Source organism: Sus scrofa, chromosome 6 (genome assembly GCF_000003025.6).
Source record: "Sus scrofa isolate TJ Tabasco breed Duroc chromosome 6, Sscrofa11.1, whole genome shotgun sequence".
NCBI classification, from domain to species: Eukaryota; Metazoa; Chordata; class Mammalia; order Artiodactyla; family Suidae; genus Sus; species Sus scrofa.
Genome location: NC_010448.4, coordinates 104,570,250 through 104,589,401, shown reverse-complemented (window position 1 = coordinate 104,589,401; position 19,152 = coordinate 104,570,250). Strand labels below are relative to the sequence as shown.

Genomic DNA, 19,152 nt, shown 5'->3' with positions numbered 1-19,152 from the left:
TAGATGGTATAGAAATGATAAATATTCACTAATATCCATATAATACACATAATTTAAGTATGTATTTATATTCTAATAAAGAATATTCATATTAAAAACATTCTTTTAAGTTTAGTATAGTTGTCATAAAAATGCATCGTAAATACATTATTCATTTTAACTTGTACTGAATGTAGTTTATTTTAAAATAAATTCATAAATTTTTAAATTTCTGAGTTTAACTTTTAGTATGGCAAATACAGATATCTGTAAATCCACATAAATAAAAACTTTTGGGGGTTCTCAACACTTTTTAAGAGTGTAAAGGGGCATCTACATTAAAAAGATACAGAAATGTTCATTCAGCACAATCCTTCATTTTTTAGCTGAGGAAACTATAGTAAAACATGGAGATTGTGATCAACATTATCCAAACACAATTAGTAGACATGCTAAGACAAAATCAAGGTTTTCTGAGTTCTGGTTATATTGGTATCCTAAGGCTGTCCTCACAAAGCACCAAAAACTGGTGGCTTGACAGAAACACATTGTTTCACAGTTTTTGGAAACTAGAAATCTGAGATTGGGGTGTCAGCACATTTGGTTGCTTCCGAGGGCTGTGAAGGAGAATCAATTTCAAGCGTCCCTCCTGGCTTCTGATGGTTCGTGGTTAATCTTTGTCCTTGGCTTTTAGAGGCATCACCCTAATCTCTGCCTTCATGTTCGCATGGCATTCTCCCCTGTGAGCATATCTGTGTCCAAATACCCCCTTTTATAAAGACACTAGTCATATTAGACTGAGGACCCACCTTCCTCCAGTCTGATCTCATCTTAACAAATGACATCTGCGATGACCGTTTTTACAAATAAGGTTATATTCTGAGGTGCTAGGGGTTAGGATGTCAGCACATGAACTTTGGAGGACACCATTCAACCCATAATACCAGTCCAGTGCATTCTCCCCTCAATCCTCCTGTATATCAAGGAGTATTCTCTTTTCTAATTTCCTTTCTTTTCTCTCTCCTGTATTCCACTCTCATAGTCTTCCTCTATACTTATATGAAATGCATATATGGAAAATTGAATCCTCAGGAAAGCAATCATTATAATGGAAATAGAAATTCAAAGTCAAGTTGGCTGCAAAGAGGAAGTGCAACAGAAAATCATCCTGTGATGATTTCAATAAACAGAGGTGAAGACAGGTAACATCTCAGGAAATTAAAGAGATATCTCAGAAAGCTATCAAATTTGTGAAGGAAGATCACAAAATATTATCTCATGCATTTACAAAATATTAAAACTTCATATGTAAGGGAAATGTGATTTATCAAAAAATCCTTAAGTAGCTAGACTGAAGTTTGAATTCCAATCATGTGCCTTTTCTCTCCACTGACTATGATTTTGGACATTAGTGAAATGCATTCTTTACCTGAAATGCTGGAGGTACTGCTGGAAAAAGTGATAGGTTCTTTTCCCAACTGTGATAGAACTTGGCTCTCAGTCCCCAAAAGACTGTGCAAAGTATACACCAAAGTAAACTGACAAAAAAACCTTATGGAATCGAAATCACTCAATGTGACACTCTATTGGTCTGAGTTCTCCCAAGAAACAGAACTATAGGAATAGGAGATTTTATATATTTATAGTTAAAGGACTTTCTCATGAGGAACTGGCTCACATGATTATGGAGGCTGAGAGTCTCAAGACCTGCAGTTAACAAGCAGGAACTCAGCAGAACTGGTGGTGTGGTTCCAGTACAATGCCAACTACAACAGCAGGAGATGCCTGATGTCCCCAAGTGAAGACAAGCAGAGAGAATAAGTTCTCCCAGACTCAGCCTTTTGTTCTATTCAGGCTTCAATGATCAATGGAGGAGGCCATTTGCTTTATTCAGTCTACTGATTCAAATGTTCATCTCATTCAAAACACCTCTCACAGACACACCCAGAATAATGTTTAACCCAATACCTGGGCACCCTGTGGCCCAGTCAAGCTGACACACAAAATCATCACAGGCATGTAATATTCAACAATATTCTGTGTGGAGAGAGAAAGAGAGAGAATAATTATTAATGTAACAATTAGAGAGTTTTTAGCCAGAACACTTTATTAAAATCTCAGTTTAGATTTTTCTCCCTTTATATGGCCCTCTGCTAACACACACACACCACACACACACACACAAGCATTTTTGAAGAATTTTTACTCAGCAATTATTTGGACAGGAAGCAGGAATAGTTTGAAAATTTTTGTCTCTTTCTTTTGTAAAAGATTAAGCACATGGAAGAGGCTGTGTTAGCCTGCCTGGGAGCAGAGGAGAGAGGAAGAAGGCAAGGAGGACAATACGGAAGGGAGAGGAAAGATGCCCTAGACCAGAAGCAGCACACAGAGGTGGAAATGGATATATAACCTGGCAGAAAACAGGTTAAAATAAATAATTTTATATAAAATAAATGTATAATATAATACAAATTTATAAACCAACTAATTTCTGACCCTTTGTCACAGGTAACATGGGATTGCATTCCTAAAAGAGAAGAAGCTAGCTGAGCCAACAATAGCTTTCTGCCTAGAGCATTTTCCAGCAAGAGCACAAGGATGAGGAGCCCAAGCAGAAGGAGTTGTGACCCTGAGCTGCAGAGAGGTCAGCCACTGTCCCATTGGCCCTCAGCAGCTGTGTTTGCCAGCAATGAGGCAGCTGCACAGGAAGAAAGCTCAAGAAATCTTCATGGGGATACTTAAATGTACGCTGTGCTCGAAACACTGAGACCACTCTAGAAATGCCCTCGCAGCTTAAAAGCAAGCCCTTAGACTTGGGGGAAATGTGACAGAAATTAAAATAGATTTGCAGCTAGGAAAAAAAAAAAATTCCCAATATTTCTTCTTTGATCAGTTGAGATGCCTATTTATACATTTCCAAACACATAGACTTTTCTGTTCTCTTTGCCTTGCTGATCTCTGTATGGTATTTGATTTATTATTTTATTTTATTTATTTATTGCTTTTTAGGGCCGCACCTGCAGCATATGGAAGTTCCTAGGCTCGGGGTCAAATCAGAGCTACAGCTGCCGGCCTACACCACAGCTCACAGCAACACCAGATCCTTAATCCACTGAGAGAGGCCAGGGATCGAACCTCATGGTTACTAGTAGGATTCATTTCCACTTCGCCACAGTGGGAACTCCTGATATTTGATTTATTGAAAATACTTTGCAATTTGTCTTATGGCTTAGTATGTTATCAATTTTGGCACCTGATTAATGTGTGTTTGACAATAATGTGGCTAGAGAATTGTAGTCTGAACTCTCCATTTTGCCAGTGTATCTGGTTATCTATAATACTAAAACATGCATATTTGGACTTTAATGTCAATAAAAATCAATCATCTTATGCTTTAGGAATGGTATCACCTTTGGTTGTGGATAGGTTGTAAATTGGACACAGGAGAGATGAGCCATACACTAGCTGCCAAGATCACACAACCACACTTGCAGGTGCCTTGTCACCTATATGCTACCGATGCCATTTCCAGTTGTATCTGGACCACTACCTCAGAAAACACACAAAAAAAGGCCAGAGAATTAGAAGGCCCACCAACAGAGACAGGGGGTAGGTGTGGTGGACATTTCACAACAGGGAAAAAAAACTGTTAAGATAAACTGAAGATCAGAGTGTCTGAAGGTTTCCTTATTACTAAGTTGGCTAAAATAGTTTAGAAATAAAGATGTACATGAGTATAAATCTCCAAAGAGAACTGACTCAGTTTTGCAACTGAGTGGATAGCATGCTAATATTCTGTGATGAGATTCAGTGGAGGAAAGGAAATCATTGACCTGGGAGATGCCTCATCTTCACTACAGCCCTGGAACCATCAGCTGAAGAGTGAGATGGTACGGGGCTGGGAGCAGTAAGACCAAGAAGATGAGAAGATGGACCCTGATGACGAGCTCCTGCTACCCTCAGGACCTTCCATCATGGTCTAAGCCGCATCAGCCAACACAACCGCAAGGAGGCCACATGTGGCTGTTTAATTCAAAATTTAACTTTAATTAAGATTTAATAAAAATTAATTTTTTTTCTGTTTTTTAGGGCCACACCCATGGCATATGGAAGTTCCCAGGCTAGGGGTCAAATCAGAGCTGCAGCTGTCCGGACTACGCCAGAGCCACAGAAACACAGGATCCAAGCCATGTCTGCAACCTACACCACAGCTCAAGGCAATTTGATTCGTCTCCCCCGTGTCACAATGGGAACACCCCAAAAAATTAAATTTCAATTAAATTTTTCTTTGGTTATTTACTAAATTAAAATAAAAATGGAATAAAATTTAAAATTCATTCTTTTTAGTCATATGAGACTATTTGAAATCTTGAAATGATCAATGAACATATCCATCATCAACACAGAATGTTCTACTGGACAGTACTGGCCTAGAGGGCATGGACAGTCTCCACAGGGGCTTTCCTTGTTTCCAGAGAAGGCTCTGCAAATTCTGGACAGACAGGGGTAGGGGAAGAGTGTCAGGTGGTTATTCTCCTCAGTGAAGTTTGAGGTGAATGGAAATGAAGAATGGGTCCAAAATGATGTTTTTGTGTGAGAATATGAATGCCTGAGAGAGAACTAACTAAATTATGAGGGATGAAAACAAAGGAAAAATAGAGACATGGCATCTGAGTGTCCCCCTGAGGGAAGATAAAGGAGTTAAGGAGGAAAAAAAAAGACTCCTATTTCTGCCACGGGCATCTCACTGGGCCATGTGGTTAATCCCTAGTACAAAAGTGGTTATCAGACAATGTCAGCAGATGGACAGTGAAATGAGAAAGGGGTATGGAGAACCTTACTTTTGTATGTTCATGACTCAGACGGGGGACTGGAAGACGGTTGAACTTTCCACAAAGACTCATTTTTAGAGTGTTTCATTTATCCTTTTTTTTTTTTTTTTTTTTTTAGGGCCAAACCTGCAGCATATGGAAGTTCCCAGACTAGGGGTCGAATCGGAGCTATAGCTGCTGTCCTACATCACAGCCACAGACATGCAGAATCTGAGCCGCGTCTGTGACCCACACCACAGCTCTCGCAACACTAGATCCTTAACCCACTGAACAAGGCCAGGGATCCAACCTGCATTCTCATGGATCCTAGTCAGGTTTGTTAACCACTGAGCCATGAAGGAAACTCCGTGTTTATTTATGAAGCAGATAATTGGGATTATGGCCATCGATGATGGTAGGAACTAAAATGCAAAATGAGAACTGCCATTTAAATAATCTTTGATGACAAAATACATTAAGGAAAATTTTGACAGCTATTGCTGGCAAATGCACATTGGTGATTTTTGCAGTTTCCAGACAAAATTGAAATGATGCTTTCATTGTTTTCTTGTAATTGCTTTCTCTTCTCTCTCTTTCTGAATTTCCAATTTGATTCAGATTTCATCAATTTAAGAAAATCTCACCAAATGACAAGTCTTGATAAATTCTGTACTTTTTTTGTTGTTGTTGTTAAGAAGAGTGGTCATGATCCAAGGTCTTAAAGGGTAAAAGAGCTTCAGCTTTCAGCAAAACCATCAGAAAACATATTCTACCAAGATATATTCCTGCCTCTCCTGAGCAGGGACTATGATCCTTCCTGCAGAGCTACCTTAGATATTTTGTTTTATTTTATTTTAGCTTGTTATATTTTATTTTTTTGCCACACGGACAGCATCTGGAAGTTCCTGGACCGGGGACTGAAACCCATGCCACAGAAGTGACTGAGCTACTGCACTGACAATGCCAGATCCTTAACCCATTTCACCACAAGGGAACTCCTGCTTTAGATATTTTAGATTTTCCTTTTTTGTGAACATGTGTGATAATTTTTAAAATTCCAGATATTATCCACTGCAAATATAATACTCAATGGAGAAAAGCTGAAAGCCTTCCCACTAAAATCTGGAACAAGACAAGGATGCCCACTCTCACCACTGTTATTCAACACAGTACTGGAAGTCCTAGCCAAAGCAATCAGACAAACAAACAAACAAAAAAGGCATCCAAATAGGAAAAGAAGAGGTAAAACTGTCACTGTATGCACATGACATGATACTATATACAGAAAACCCTAAGGACTCAACCCAAAAACTACTTGAACTGATCAACAAATTCAGCAAATTATCAGGATAGAATGTTAACATTCAGAAATCAGACGCATTTCCGTATATTAACAATGAAATTTTAGAAAAGGAATACAAAAATACAATACCTTTTAAAATGGCACCACCAAAAATCAAATACCAGGGAATAAACCTGATCAAGGATGTGAAAGACTTTTATGCTGAGAACTACAAAACATTAATCGGTAGTTCTCTGATGGCCTAGCGGGTTGAGGCTCCTGCTGCTGTGCGGCGTAGGTTCAATCCCTGGCCCAGGAATTCCCACATACTGCCTGTGTGGCAAAAAAAAAAAAAAAAAAAAAAAAAAAAAAACAAGAGAACCAGAAATAAACACTGCAACTCTGCTTTAAAAAAAAAAATAGATTCCATCGTGGCGCATGGTAACGAATCCGACTAGGAACATGAGGTGCAGTTCGTCCTGCCTGCTCAGGGTAACGATCCGGCGTGCGTGAGCTGGTGAGGTGCAGACGCGCTCGATCCCGTGCTGTGGCTCTGCGTAGCAGGCTAAAGCTCGATCAACCCTAGCTGAATCCATATGCCGGAGCAGCCCAAGAAATAGCAACAATAACAACAACAACAACAACAAAAGACAAACAAAAAAAAAATTAATCAAGGAAATTAAAGAAGATGAGAAGATGTAAAGAAATGGAAAGATATTCCGTGCTCATGGGTCAGAAAAATTAATACTGTAAAAATGGCCATATTACCTAAAACAATCTACACAGATTCAACACAATCTCTATCAAATTACCAATGACATTCTTCACAGAACTAGAACAAACCATCCAAAAATTTATATGAAACCACCTAGACTGAGAATTGCTAAAGCAATTCTGAGGAATAAAAATCAAGCAGGAGGCATAACTCTCCCAGACTTCAAGCAATATTACAAAGCCACAGTCATCAGGACAGGGTGGTACTGGTAGCAAAACAGACATACAGACCAATGGAACAGAAGAGAGAACCCAGAAAAAAACCCTGACACCTATGGTCAATTAATCTTTGACAAAGGAGGCAAGAATATAAAATGGGGAAAAAAACAAGTCTTTTCAGCAAGCATTGCTGGGAAACCTGGACAGCTGCATGCAAATCAATGAAACTAGAACACACCCTCATACCATGCACAAAAATAAACTCAAAATGGCTGAAAGACTTAAATATAAGACAAGACACCACCAAACTCCTAGAAGAGAACATAGGCAACACATTCTCTGACATCAACCTCGTGAACATTTTCTCAGGTCAGTCTCCCAAAGCAACTGAAATAAAAGCAAAAATAAACCAGTGGGACCTGATCAAACTACAAGCTTTTGCACAGCAAAAGAAACCAAAAAGAAAATAAAAAGACAACTTACGGAATGGGAGAAAATTGTTTCAAAGGATGCAACTGACAAAGGCTTCATCTCTAAAATATACAAACAACGTATACAACTCAACAGCAAAAAAGCCAACAACCCAATGGAAAAATGGGCAAAAAGACCTGAAAAGACATTTTTCCAAAGAAGATATACAGATGGCCAACAAGCACTTGAAACAATGCTCAACATTCCTGGTTATTAGAGAAATGCAAATCAAAACTACTATGAGGTACCACCTCACACCAGTCAGAATGGCCATCATTAATAAGTCCACAAATAACAAATGCTGGAGGGGGTGTGGAGAAAAGGGAACCCACCTGCACTGTTGGTGGGAATGTAAACAGCATAGAGGTACCTTAGAAAACTATATAAAGAAGTACCATATGACCCAGCAATCCCACTCTTGGACATCTAACCAGACAATACTTTCCTTAAAAAAGACACATACCCCCACATGTTCATCGCAGCACTATTCACAATAGCCAAGACATGAAAACAACCCAAATGTCCATCAACAGATGAATGGATTAGGAAGATGCTGTATATATACACAATAGAATACTACTCAGCCATAAACAAGAACAAAATAATGCCATTTGCAGCAACATGGATGGAACTAGAGACTCTCATACTGAGTGAAGTGAGTCAGAACGAGAAAGACAAATACCATATGACATCACTTATATCTAGAATCTAATATATGGCAGAAATGAACCTTTCCACAGAAAAGAAACTCATGGACTTGGAGAATAGACTTGTGGTTGCTAAGGGGGGATGGGGAGGGAGTGGGATGGACTGGGAACTTGAGGTTAATAGATGCAGATTTTGGAATGGATGAGCAATGAGATCCTGCTGTGTAGCACTGGGAACTATGTCTAGTCACTTATGATGGAACATGATAATGTGAGAAAAAAGATTGTATACTTTTATGTGTAACTGGGTCACTTTGCTGTACAGTAGAAAATTGGCAGAACACTGTAAACCAGCTATAATGAAAAAATAAATAAATAAAAGTAAATAAAATCCCAAACATTTATGATAAACGTATCCAGAAATTCCTTTGGATTCTCAAAGATTTGAATTCATCACTTCTTAAGGGATATAAAGCAAATATATGTGTATACATATATATATCTATTGCAGGAAAAAAGTTCAGTTCATTCTGATAATGTGTTTCATCCTTCACAATTTATTCATTTGGAAACTTTATTGGGGAAAACTGCATAAACAAAGTTATATATGAAGAATATAAACTCAAAGAAATATTAAACTTTTATATAAAGATGAGATGTGATTGATACCTTCTAGGAGGATCTTTCTGAATAAACTGATAAAACTTTATTATCAGAATTGATTTACATTTAGGACACAGCTTTGGCCTAAGGATGTGTTGCATATGAATCATCATTCCACTACCTAGAGAAAAATAAATTCTTGTTCAGCTTAAAAGAATACTTAATTTATTGCTAAATTCTTAAGAACAAAAGTAGTTTTCTATTGCAAGTTTTATTGTCAAAGATTGCCTTTCTCCTTTCCTTTCTACTTTTTATGCACTTTGTGTTCAAGGGAAACAACTAACAGGGGCTTAAGAGCAAGACACCCCCTAAGGTGCCTGGGATCCCTGGCAAATATCTTTCATGGGACCCCTGTCTTATGAAAAACTTGAATCACCCAAAATTAAGAAGCCAGCACCATTCTGGTGGCTCAGTTTCATATATACCCAGGAAATAAATATTGCTGATCAGAGAGAGATATTTGCCCGCATCCCCCCTGCAAATGGGGGTACCAAAATAATGCCAAGGATGCAAAGCTAAGAGCTCCTCAGGGTATCTGGAGGACCCCATGTCTGGTACAGGTAAGAAAGAAGGAAAGAGACACAGGGGAGAAGCCAGAGCTGGGGGCCCCTTTGGGTCCTGGACCAGGCTCAGGTAGCCCATCTTAAACAGCACTGCTGGAGTTTCTGTTGTGGCTCAGTGGGCTAAGAATGTGACATAGTGTCCATGAGGATGCAGATTTGGTCCCTGGCTTTGCTCAGTGGGTTAAGGATCTGGCATTGCCAAAAGCTGCAGCGTAGGTCACAGATGCGGCTCAGGTGTGGTGTTGCTGTGGCTGTGATGTAGGCCTACAACTATAGCTCGTTTGACCCCTAGCCCAGAAACTTCCACATGCCAGAGATGAGGCCTTAAAAAACAACAAAAACCCAGCACTGCCACCCAGCAGTTTCCAGGTACCCAAAGTAGACTTAAGACATTTTCTAAATGTTATATTAAAAATAATATATCTGATATCTATACATAATAATGATGTATCAGTGAAAATATTTAAATTGAAACAAGAAAGTGTAAGAGAAATCTACAAAAATGTGATGTAAAAAGAAAATATTACTTTATAGCTGTCAGAAGAGATTGAGTAACCAAAATGAGGATTTTGAGAGACTAAATAAATGACATACATAACCTATGTCTGCCTGTAAGAAAAATTAACTTCTTTGCAATTATTGTGAAAATTTAAGAAACTGACCTGGTAAAACAAATACATGGACATGCTTCAAAAAGTAGAACAGTACATAATATCTTCTCTGACAACAGAACAATAAACTCAAAGGGAGTGGGAAGATGAAGGACTAATTTAATTACATAAAGGGGTAAACTTTATTATTAAAAAATCTTGAATAAGAAAGTCAAAATAGAAAGTATGGATTAATTTTAACATACTGATAACAAAACAGGTTATATTAAAATCTCTAGACGTTTCACTTCAGGTTAAGGTTAATATCCTTCTGGAAAGACTGTCTTTCAAATAACAGCTATAATCCCAGAACCTTATAAAAAGAAAGCTGAGAGGCGGAGCAAGATGGCGGCGGAGTCAGAGGACGCGCTCACCTTCCCCCACAAACACATCAAAAAAACACATCTACATGTAAAACGACTCACCCAGAACATCTGTGAATGCTGGCAGAAGAACTTAAACCTCCAAAAAGGGCAAGAAACTCTTGACATAACTGTGTAGAACAAAAGAAAAAGAGAGAGAAAAGGAATCCGGGCGGGACCAGCATTCCTGAAAGGGAGAAGTGAGGGAGAAAAGGAAACCCACCCCCTGTGAAACCACCTAACCTACCTGGAGATCAGCCGAGCCGGAGGGACCTCGAAGTCGCGGAGAAAAGCACAGCAGCTGGACTGAGGAGGGCAAAGCAGAGTGAGAGCTGCACAGATCATCTGCACCACCAGCCTGGACACCACAGACTGAAGCGCTGGGGGCGGGGGGTGGCTGGGCGTTGAGACTCAGGCTCGGGAGGTCAGTCCTGGGAAGAGGACTGGGGCTGGGTATGTGGGGACAGCCTGAGGGGCAAAGGAGCACTGCACCACGGGCAGGGAAGTGATGTGCTATGGGCTGGGGAGGGGAACGCCATGGCAGAGGGAACGCGGGAGAAGGTCTGGGCCCACAGGAGAAGCAAGGCGCCATTACTGGGCAGGGTGAGAGGAGGAGGGGAAGATCGCCATAAGAACCTCCCTGCGCATGTGCACACGCGCTCTCAGAGGACGGAGTGCCCCTGGTTCCTGCTGCGGGTGGTGAGAAGCCACTTGCTCAGGCCATGGGAGGCCAGGTGCTTCTTGTGCAGGCTTCAGATGGCCTGAAGCTCTTGTGTGGGCTAAGGGCAGCAGGGGGCTAAGTGCTAAGTGGGGCCTCTTGTATGATCTACAGGCAGCAGGGACAGACTGGCAGTCCTCTCAGAGGCCAGAGGGAGGCATGGCCTGCCACCACTTAGGGCCTGTGAGTGGGCTCCACCTGTGGCCCCAGTCACCTTAGGAGTCGGCAAAAAAGAAAAAATAGGGCACTGCAACCAAGCACCACACTTTATTGCTCTCACCCCCCTGGGAACACACCTGCCCTGCAGCTGCCACTGCCAAACGCTTTGGGCAGCACTCAGCTGCTTGATCACTGTCCCTTCCCAAGACCCTACAACTAGGAGCAGCTGGTGCAGCACTTCTGCATGGGCTAAGGGGAATGAGGTGCTTCTTGCGTGGTCTGCAGGTGGCTTGGGCAAACCACTGCAGTTATCTCTGACTCCAGAGGTGGACGTGGCCCACCGCCACTGGGGATCCCTGAACAAAAACCACTTGCAGCCCCAACCACCTCAGAGGGCACCACAGAGGAGGATACTGTGATGGAATACCACCTGTGGTTGCTCTCTCTCCCCTGGGAGCACACCTGCCCAGCTGCTGCCACTGCCAAATGCTCTGGGCAGTGCCCAGACACTAGATCACTGTCCCTTCCCAGGAATTTACATCTAAGAGCAGCTGGTGCAGCACCTCCTATGGGGGCTAAGCTGTACGAGGTGCTTCTTGCATGGTCTACAGAAGGTGGGGGCAAATCACCACAGTTATCACTGACTCCAAAGGTGGGCATGGCCTGCCACCACTAGGGGTCCATGAACAGGCTTCACTTGGGGACCCACGCACCTCAAGGGTACCACAGAGGAGGGCATTGTGACCGAACAGTGTGGTACTGGTAGCAAAACAGACATACAGACCAATGGAACAGAAGAGAGAACCCAGAAAAAAACCCTGACACCTATGGTCAATTAATCTTTGACAAAGGAGGCAAGAATATAAAATGGGGAAAAAAACAAGTCTTTTCAGCAAGCATTGCTGGGAAACCTGGACAGCTGCATGCAAATCAATGAAACTAGAACACACCCTCATACCATGCACAAAAATAAACTCAAAATGGCTGAAAGACTTAAATATAAGACAAGACACCACCAAACTCCTAGAAGAGAACATAGGCAACACATTCTCTGACATCAACCTCGTGAACATTTTCTCAGGTCAGTCTCCCAAAGCAACTGAAATAAAAGCAAAAATAAACCAGTGGACCTGATCAAACTACAAGCTTTTGCACAGCAAAAGAAACCAAAAGAAAATAAAAAGACAACTTACGGAATGGGAGAAAATTGTTTCAAAGATGCAACTGACAAAGGCTTCATCTCTAAAATATACAAACAACGTATACAACTCAACAGCAAAAAAGCCAACAACCCAATGGAAAAATGGGCAAAAAGACCTGAAAAGACATTTTTCCAAAGAAGATATACAGATGGCCAACAAGCACTTGAAACAATGCTCAACATTCCTGGTTATTAGAGAAATGCAAATCAAAACTACTATGAGGTACCACCTCACACCAGTCAGAATGGCCATCATTAATAAGTCCACAAATAACAAATGCTGGAGGGGGTGTGGAGAAAAGGGAACCCACCTGCACTGTTGGTGGGAATGTAAACAGCATAGAGGTACCTTAGAAAACTATATAAAGAAGTACCATATGACCCAGCAATCCCACTCTTGGACATCTAACCAGACAATACTTTCCTTAAAAAAGACACATACCCCCACATGTTCATCGCAGCACTATTCACAATAGCCAAGACATGAAAACAACCCAAATGTCCATCAACAGATGAATGGATTAGGAAGATGCTGTATATATACACAATAGAATACTACTCAGCCATAAACAAGAACAAAATAATGCCATTTGCAGCAACATGGATGGAACTAGAGACTCTCATACTGAGTGAAGTGAGTCAGAACGAGAAAGACAAATACCATATGACATCACTTGTATCTAGAATCTAATATATGGCAGAAATGAACCTTTCCACAGAAAAGAAACTCATGGACTTGGAGAATAGACTTGTGGTTGCTAAGGGGGGATGGGGAGGGAGTGGGATGGACTGGGAATTTGGGGTTAATACATGCAAACTATTGCCATTGGAATGGATAAGCAATGAAATCCTGCTGTATAGCGCTAGGAACTTTATCTAGTCACTTATGATGGAGCCTGATAATGTGAGAAAAAAGAATGTATACATGTATGCATAACTGGGTCACTTTGCTGTACAGTATAAAATTGTAAAAATCATTATTAAAAAATAAAAGGAGAGCTACCTCGTGGCACAGCACAGTTAAATGAATCATGGACAGTTCTGGTATGAGGTCCTTGATTACAGAAGAGGAGCTGCATGCTGTGCCCTCACAACTTTGGGTTTTTGTTCTGTTTTTTTCGAGACATGTGGGCTAGCGTGGGCAGTGATGGCAAAACATAGTCATTCTTACCAGGGGTTCTGGAAGAATAAATCCAGGGAAACATAGGCATTGGAGAAAGAGTAATCCCCAAAGTGAAAGGGCTAAAGGGGAGTCACCAAATTTGATAGACCTAAACCTGACTGACCTCTTCTAGCACTTTTGCTTTGGGAATTACTCTTTCTCCAGAGTGAACTCAAAACTGCCAAGTAGCTATAGATCTGAAGTCACATCAGAGCTGCTATCTGAAAAGTATATGTAAACAATGCTTTTAAGTCTAATCAACATAACTACCTGATAAAATAACTGAAATAGCATCTGTCCCAAAAAAATAATAACCCAGTGCCCTCAGAACTTAAATGTCATAATACATGCAATTCAAAATTATGACAGCTGACACATCAATAAAATGATATATAGAAAATAAATATCAATGGGAACAACTCTGAGTGTACCATATATTGGGCTTAATAGGATTTTAAAACAGCTACTATAGACATTCCCAAAGACATTTAAAAAATAAAAACAGGCTTTTGATAAATAAACAATATCATATACTTTAAATAAAATAATTTTAAAAGACCAGTGGAAACTCTAGAAATGAAAAATACAAGTTTGAAATAAAATATTCACTGGAGAGACTTAATTGCAGATTAAAAATAACAGAAGAGTACACAAATCTGAAGATAGACAACTAGAAATATCTAATACGGAAAAGAGAGAAAAATGAGTCTGAGGGGCCCATTATAGATAATATCAATGCATCTAACATATATGTAAGTGGAGTCCAAGAATAAAAGATAGAATGGATCAAAAATGTATACATATATATATGAAACACAATGGCCAAAATTTCCCAATTTTGACACACATATATGCAAATTGAAGATACCTAGTGAACATCAAGCAGGATAAACATGTAGAAGACCACATATAGACATTATATTCAAACAAATAACAGCTCCAAATTAAACAGCAAACAAGAAATTCCCCAGTCAGATCGTTCTGACTTTCCTTCCGGAGGAAGTGGTCATAATCCACAATTTGACCAACATCTCTCCTTCTCTAATTCTGTCCTGGTAGATTTTTCTTTTCTTTTTTCTTTCTCTGTTCCTCTGCCGCCTCCCCTCCCCTTCCTCCTCCTTCTTCTTCTTTTAATTTTTTTATTATAGTTAATTTACAATGTTCTGCCAACTTCTGCTGTACAGTAAAGCGATGCAGTTATACATTTATATACATTCTTTGTTTTCACATTATCCTCCATCATGTTCCATCACAAGTGAATGGATAGAGTTCCCTGTGCTGTACAGGAGGAACCCATGGCTTATCCACTCCAAATGAATAGTTTGCATCCACTAACCCCAAACTCCCAGTCCATTACACTCCCACCCCATCCCCCTTGGCACTGGCACGTCTTTTTTTTTGTACAGGGTTGGAATAAGAACATATGTGATTTACTAAATTAGAAATTTGGCATGCTGAGGTAAAAGTATAACCAAAAAATTATACTTGATTTTTTAAAAAAAGGAAAAGGCGATTATGACCAAGAGTGAGAAGAAATAGCCAAGCCCCTGCACAGCAGTTTAAAAAATCTCATATTAAGTAGAGACATTAGAGGTAGAGTGATAGATCTAAGAAAAATGTCAGTAGCCCTGCAGCTTTCATTCCATTTCCCAAGTCTTTATCTCAAGCCTCTTGCAAATTAGACTAAAATGTCTCTCTGTGGTAGAAAATCCAGCTGTCTTTATTTAGCCAAGATAGAGACAGCAAAAACTGATTTTTTTTTTACTAAGTATATTATCACAAATCCTGCTTCATTATACCTTATGAAATCTGCTGTATAGAAACCTCTACCAGAAATGTAGATGTTTCTAGTCAAACAGAATTTCTTTCTTTCAATATTATTCTCAGGTAAAAATGAATGCAAATGAATACAATGACATTCATAAAAAATGTCTCCTGCTCATTCCTGTAAAACATCAGCCCTTGGTAGCTTCCATCTTAGAGACAAATTTAACTAGTTTACTTTTACAGGCTCTGCCAATTGCAGTGATGACATGTTTCAATTTACTTTATTTGTTTGTCCCTAATAGATGCTACTTTTTTTTTTTTTTTTTTTTTTTTGTCTTTTTGCTATTTCTTTGAGCTGCTTCCGCGGCATATGGAGGTTCCCAGGCTAAGGGTTGAATCGGAGCTGTAGCTGCCAGCCTACCTCACAGCCACAGCTACTTGGGATCTAAGCCGCATCTGTGTCCTACACCACAGCTCACAGCAATGCCAGATCCTTAACCCACTGAGTGAGGCCAGGGATCGAACCTTTGTCCTCATGGATACCAGTCAGAGTCATTTCCTCTGAGCCATGATGGAGAACTCTGGAAATTTTATTATTTACATTTTAGAAGTGGAAATTACATTTTTTTCACCAATGAGGATCACCATTTTTTTCACCAATTTTGCAAGCTCCAATTTCCACGTGGTGCGTGAGGAAGATTGATGGTGTCTACACACACAGTGGTGCAGTGGTGGGTGACACTGTAAGAAAGGAATCCAGAGCTTAGGGAGACCAAATTTTTATAATAGTAAAAGGAAGACATTATCACTAACCTGACTACATTTGACAGTAAGCATGCCTGCTGTTGCTCCAAACAGAGACACTATCTCTACCTTCTGAGACGTTGCTAGAAACAAGAGAGATCCGTGGAGACTTATCATCCAACAAGTACTTAACTAGGCTTTTAAAACTTTTTTTATCTTGTGACATGATATCATCAAATTAAATCCATACAATTTGTTGAACACATTCAGGTTTCAGGCAATTCTTTTAGGTCATTGAGATGTAGAAGGTTTGAGAAAAGAGTAGTTTGCTTGGCATACATGATGGGATTGTTTCCAAATATTACCAAGTTCTCTTGCCAAGGCCATGAAAGAATCAGTGAATTCAACAAAACAGGAGAATATAGAAATAGCTGCTGATGAATCAACTCATTTAAAGTTAAGGATGAACCCCATATGTAATAGATGCCATTGTTCTCTGAGAGAAGAGACCTTTCAAATCCTCATAATGGGAACTGTGGCCTGACAGACAGTAATACCAAATCCTAACTGGTATTAGGTATCCAATCTGAATTGGTCCTAAAATCACAAAACATATTTTCCTATAAAAATAATTACTATTTGGTGTTTTAAATTTCCCACAAAAAAGGAAGTATTTTAATACTTCCAATAGCACTGAAGTATTAAGAAAAGTTACTATGTATACTCACGATGAAAGGTCCAAAGCTTTTTTAATAAGAAAATATTCTTTGGAATTGTTTGCTTTCAATGTTATCTCTAAGTGCAAGAAAACTTCCTTGCAATGGGAAGGATAAGAAGAGAATCAACCAAATGGGCTAATACTGAGCTTTGTTTTTCAAAAACCTGAAAAGTTGAGTTTTTCTATTTTATATGAAAGTGTGCCTTTAAAATATGGAGCCTAATTAGCAAGCAACAAAACTGTCTTGCCAATAGTTCTAAAGGTCAAGCTCATTAATAACATAAAAAGAATCTGCATCAAGCTAGAAGACATTGCTACTTGAAATAAATTATGCATAATTTTATAATTTGGGGTTTTATAGTTTTAATTGAATGTTTGCACCACTTATAATGTCACAGTCCTTAAGATTTCACTTAACAATTGCCATCTGAAACCTTTCACGTTATGCTGTGTCTTAACAACGTTCATGTGTGGTGTGTGTGTGCGCGTGCGTGCGCACATGCACGCGTGTGTTTTCACCTGGGTTTTCTTTTTTTCTTTTTTTTTTTTTTGTCTTTTGTTGTTGCTATTTCTTGGGCCGCTCCCACGGCATATGGAGGTTCCCAGGCTAGGGGTTGAATCGGAGCTGTAGCCACCGGCCTACGCCAGAGCCACAGCAACGCGGGATCCGAGCCGCGTCTGCAACCTACACCACAGCTCACGGCAACGCCGGATCGTTAACCCACTGAGCAAGGGCAGGGACCGAACCCACAACCTCATGGTTCCTAGTCGGATTCGTTAACTACTGCGCCACGACGGGAACTCCTGGGTTTTCTTTTTAAATAAAAAGATTAGGCTTTTAGACAGGCACAATAGAACATTCTTTTCCAGTTTTAATTTTTCTGCAATGACACTATTTATTCCACAGTTACTGAGCACCAGAAACATAAAATATCATGTTTGTCACTGGTATACTAAGATAAATATGTCACTGTCTTACACTGGTAAAATTTACAAGGTAGTAAGAGACATAGATATGCCAACATTTCCCTAAGAACAACTTTTCCTAGCTTGATCTGCATAACTCTGAAATATTTTTAAAAATCAGATAATCTTAGTTTTTAGAACTAAATGGGTCTTTAAAACTCATTTATTATAACTCCTTTAGCCTTGAAATAGATAAAGAAGTCTAGGAAGGTTTTATTTGTCCAAATGTCCTTATAACCCTGAAACTAGAAATAAATCCCCAAATTCAGTTCTAAAGATTTCTCTGTTGGTAAAAAAATCAGAAGCATATTATTTATGCTAGATCACCAAACCTTGAATGATTTTCTCATTTTATATAAAGGATGAGTTTAAATGAATATGAATAAATTTGATATTAAAATTATAATTTGTTAATAACATTTTGTTTTTAAGTTATCAATTGTTATGTTTACCAGTTTGCTAAACTACTTTAAAATAATTTAATTTATGCTCTATAGATTTCAATGTAATTATACATATTTATACCTACTGATTACTCATTTATTTTTATATATCAGTATACATATATATACTTCTCTGTTTTGTACCCTCCCCCAAAAAGTATTAAAGGACACATATTTGGAAAGTACTTCAGACATTTAGATGAAGGAAAAAAAGTCATGAGACTCAAAATGTGCTTATATTTGTATCAATAATTATTGAGCCTAATGCCCAGAAATCAAGGGTATGTTACCTGCCCTTTTTTTAAAAGACATTGTGCTTTAAAAAAGGGCCAATATCATGTTACATACCACTTTTGTCTGCTCTATGTATCAAACACTGTGACTAAATAATAGCTCTTTTGTTTCTATGGTCCTTATGAATAGAACATGTGTACTGAGAATTTTTATTTTTAATTTCATCTATAGTTGTAGGAGGCACAGTATATGTTTCCCCAGGACCAAGAGAAATGTCAGGAGCCAAAATATACTTGATCCGTATAAAAGCTACCAGTCCAGACCATTCAAGCTCCCAAAAGTACATCTATTGATCCAGTTGACCGTCTGCTTATAATTGTAGATATTTAGCAAAATAATATTTTACTTTGAGATTTCATATTATTATATTGATCAATAATCAGCTATATATTACATATGTGTAAATATACATATATAACATCAATTGTCAATTTATCAAATATATATCAATACATAATGGATCAAATATATATGAATTGCATATAAATATATATACACACCTACACACACACATATATATGTATCCAGCCTCTATTTGAAATATTTACATCTAGATCCAAAGAGAATGCTAACAGAGAATATCTGAATTTAGCTTCCCAAATTTGGTTGCTAAAATAGA

The 19,152-nt window shown here is 39.0% G+C and overlaps 1 protein-coding gene across 5 annotated transcripts in view; it reads right to left on the bottom strand.

The window, feature by feature from the left end:
- Nucleotides 1-19,152, bottom strand: part of LOC110261176 (classical arabinogalactan protein 9-like) — a 76,930-nt gene that overhangs the window by 39,862 nt on the left and 17,916 nt on the right. Inside the window, exon 1 of one of the 5 annotated variants that reach the window (XM_021096149.1) lies at nt 10,609-11,249. The exons of the other annotated variants lie outside the window; for them this stretch is intronic. Within the exon in view, the coding sequence (XP_020951808.1) occupies nt 10,609-10,953 (345 nt within the window). The 5' untranslated portion in view covers nt 10,954-11,249. Of the gene's footprint in view, nt 1-10,608; nt 11,250-19,152 lie in introns of those variants that run through there. 5 annotated transcript variants of the gene reach the window in all.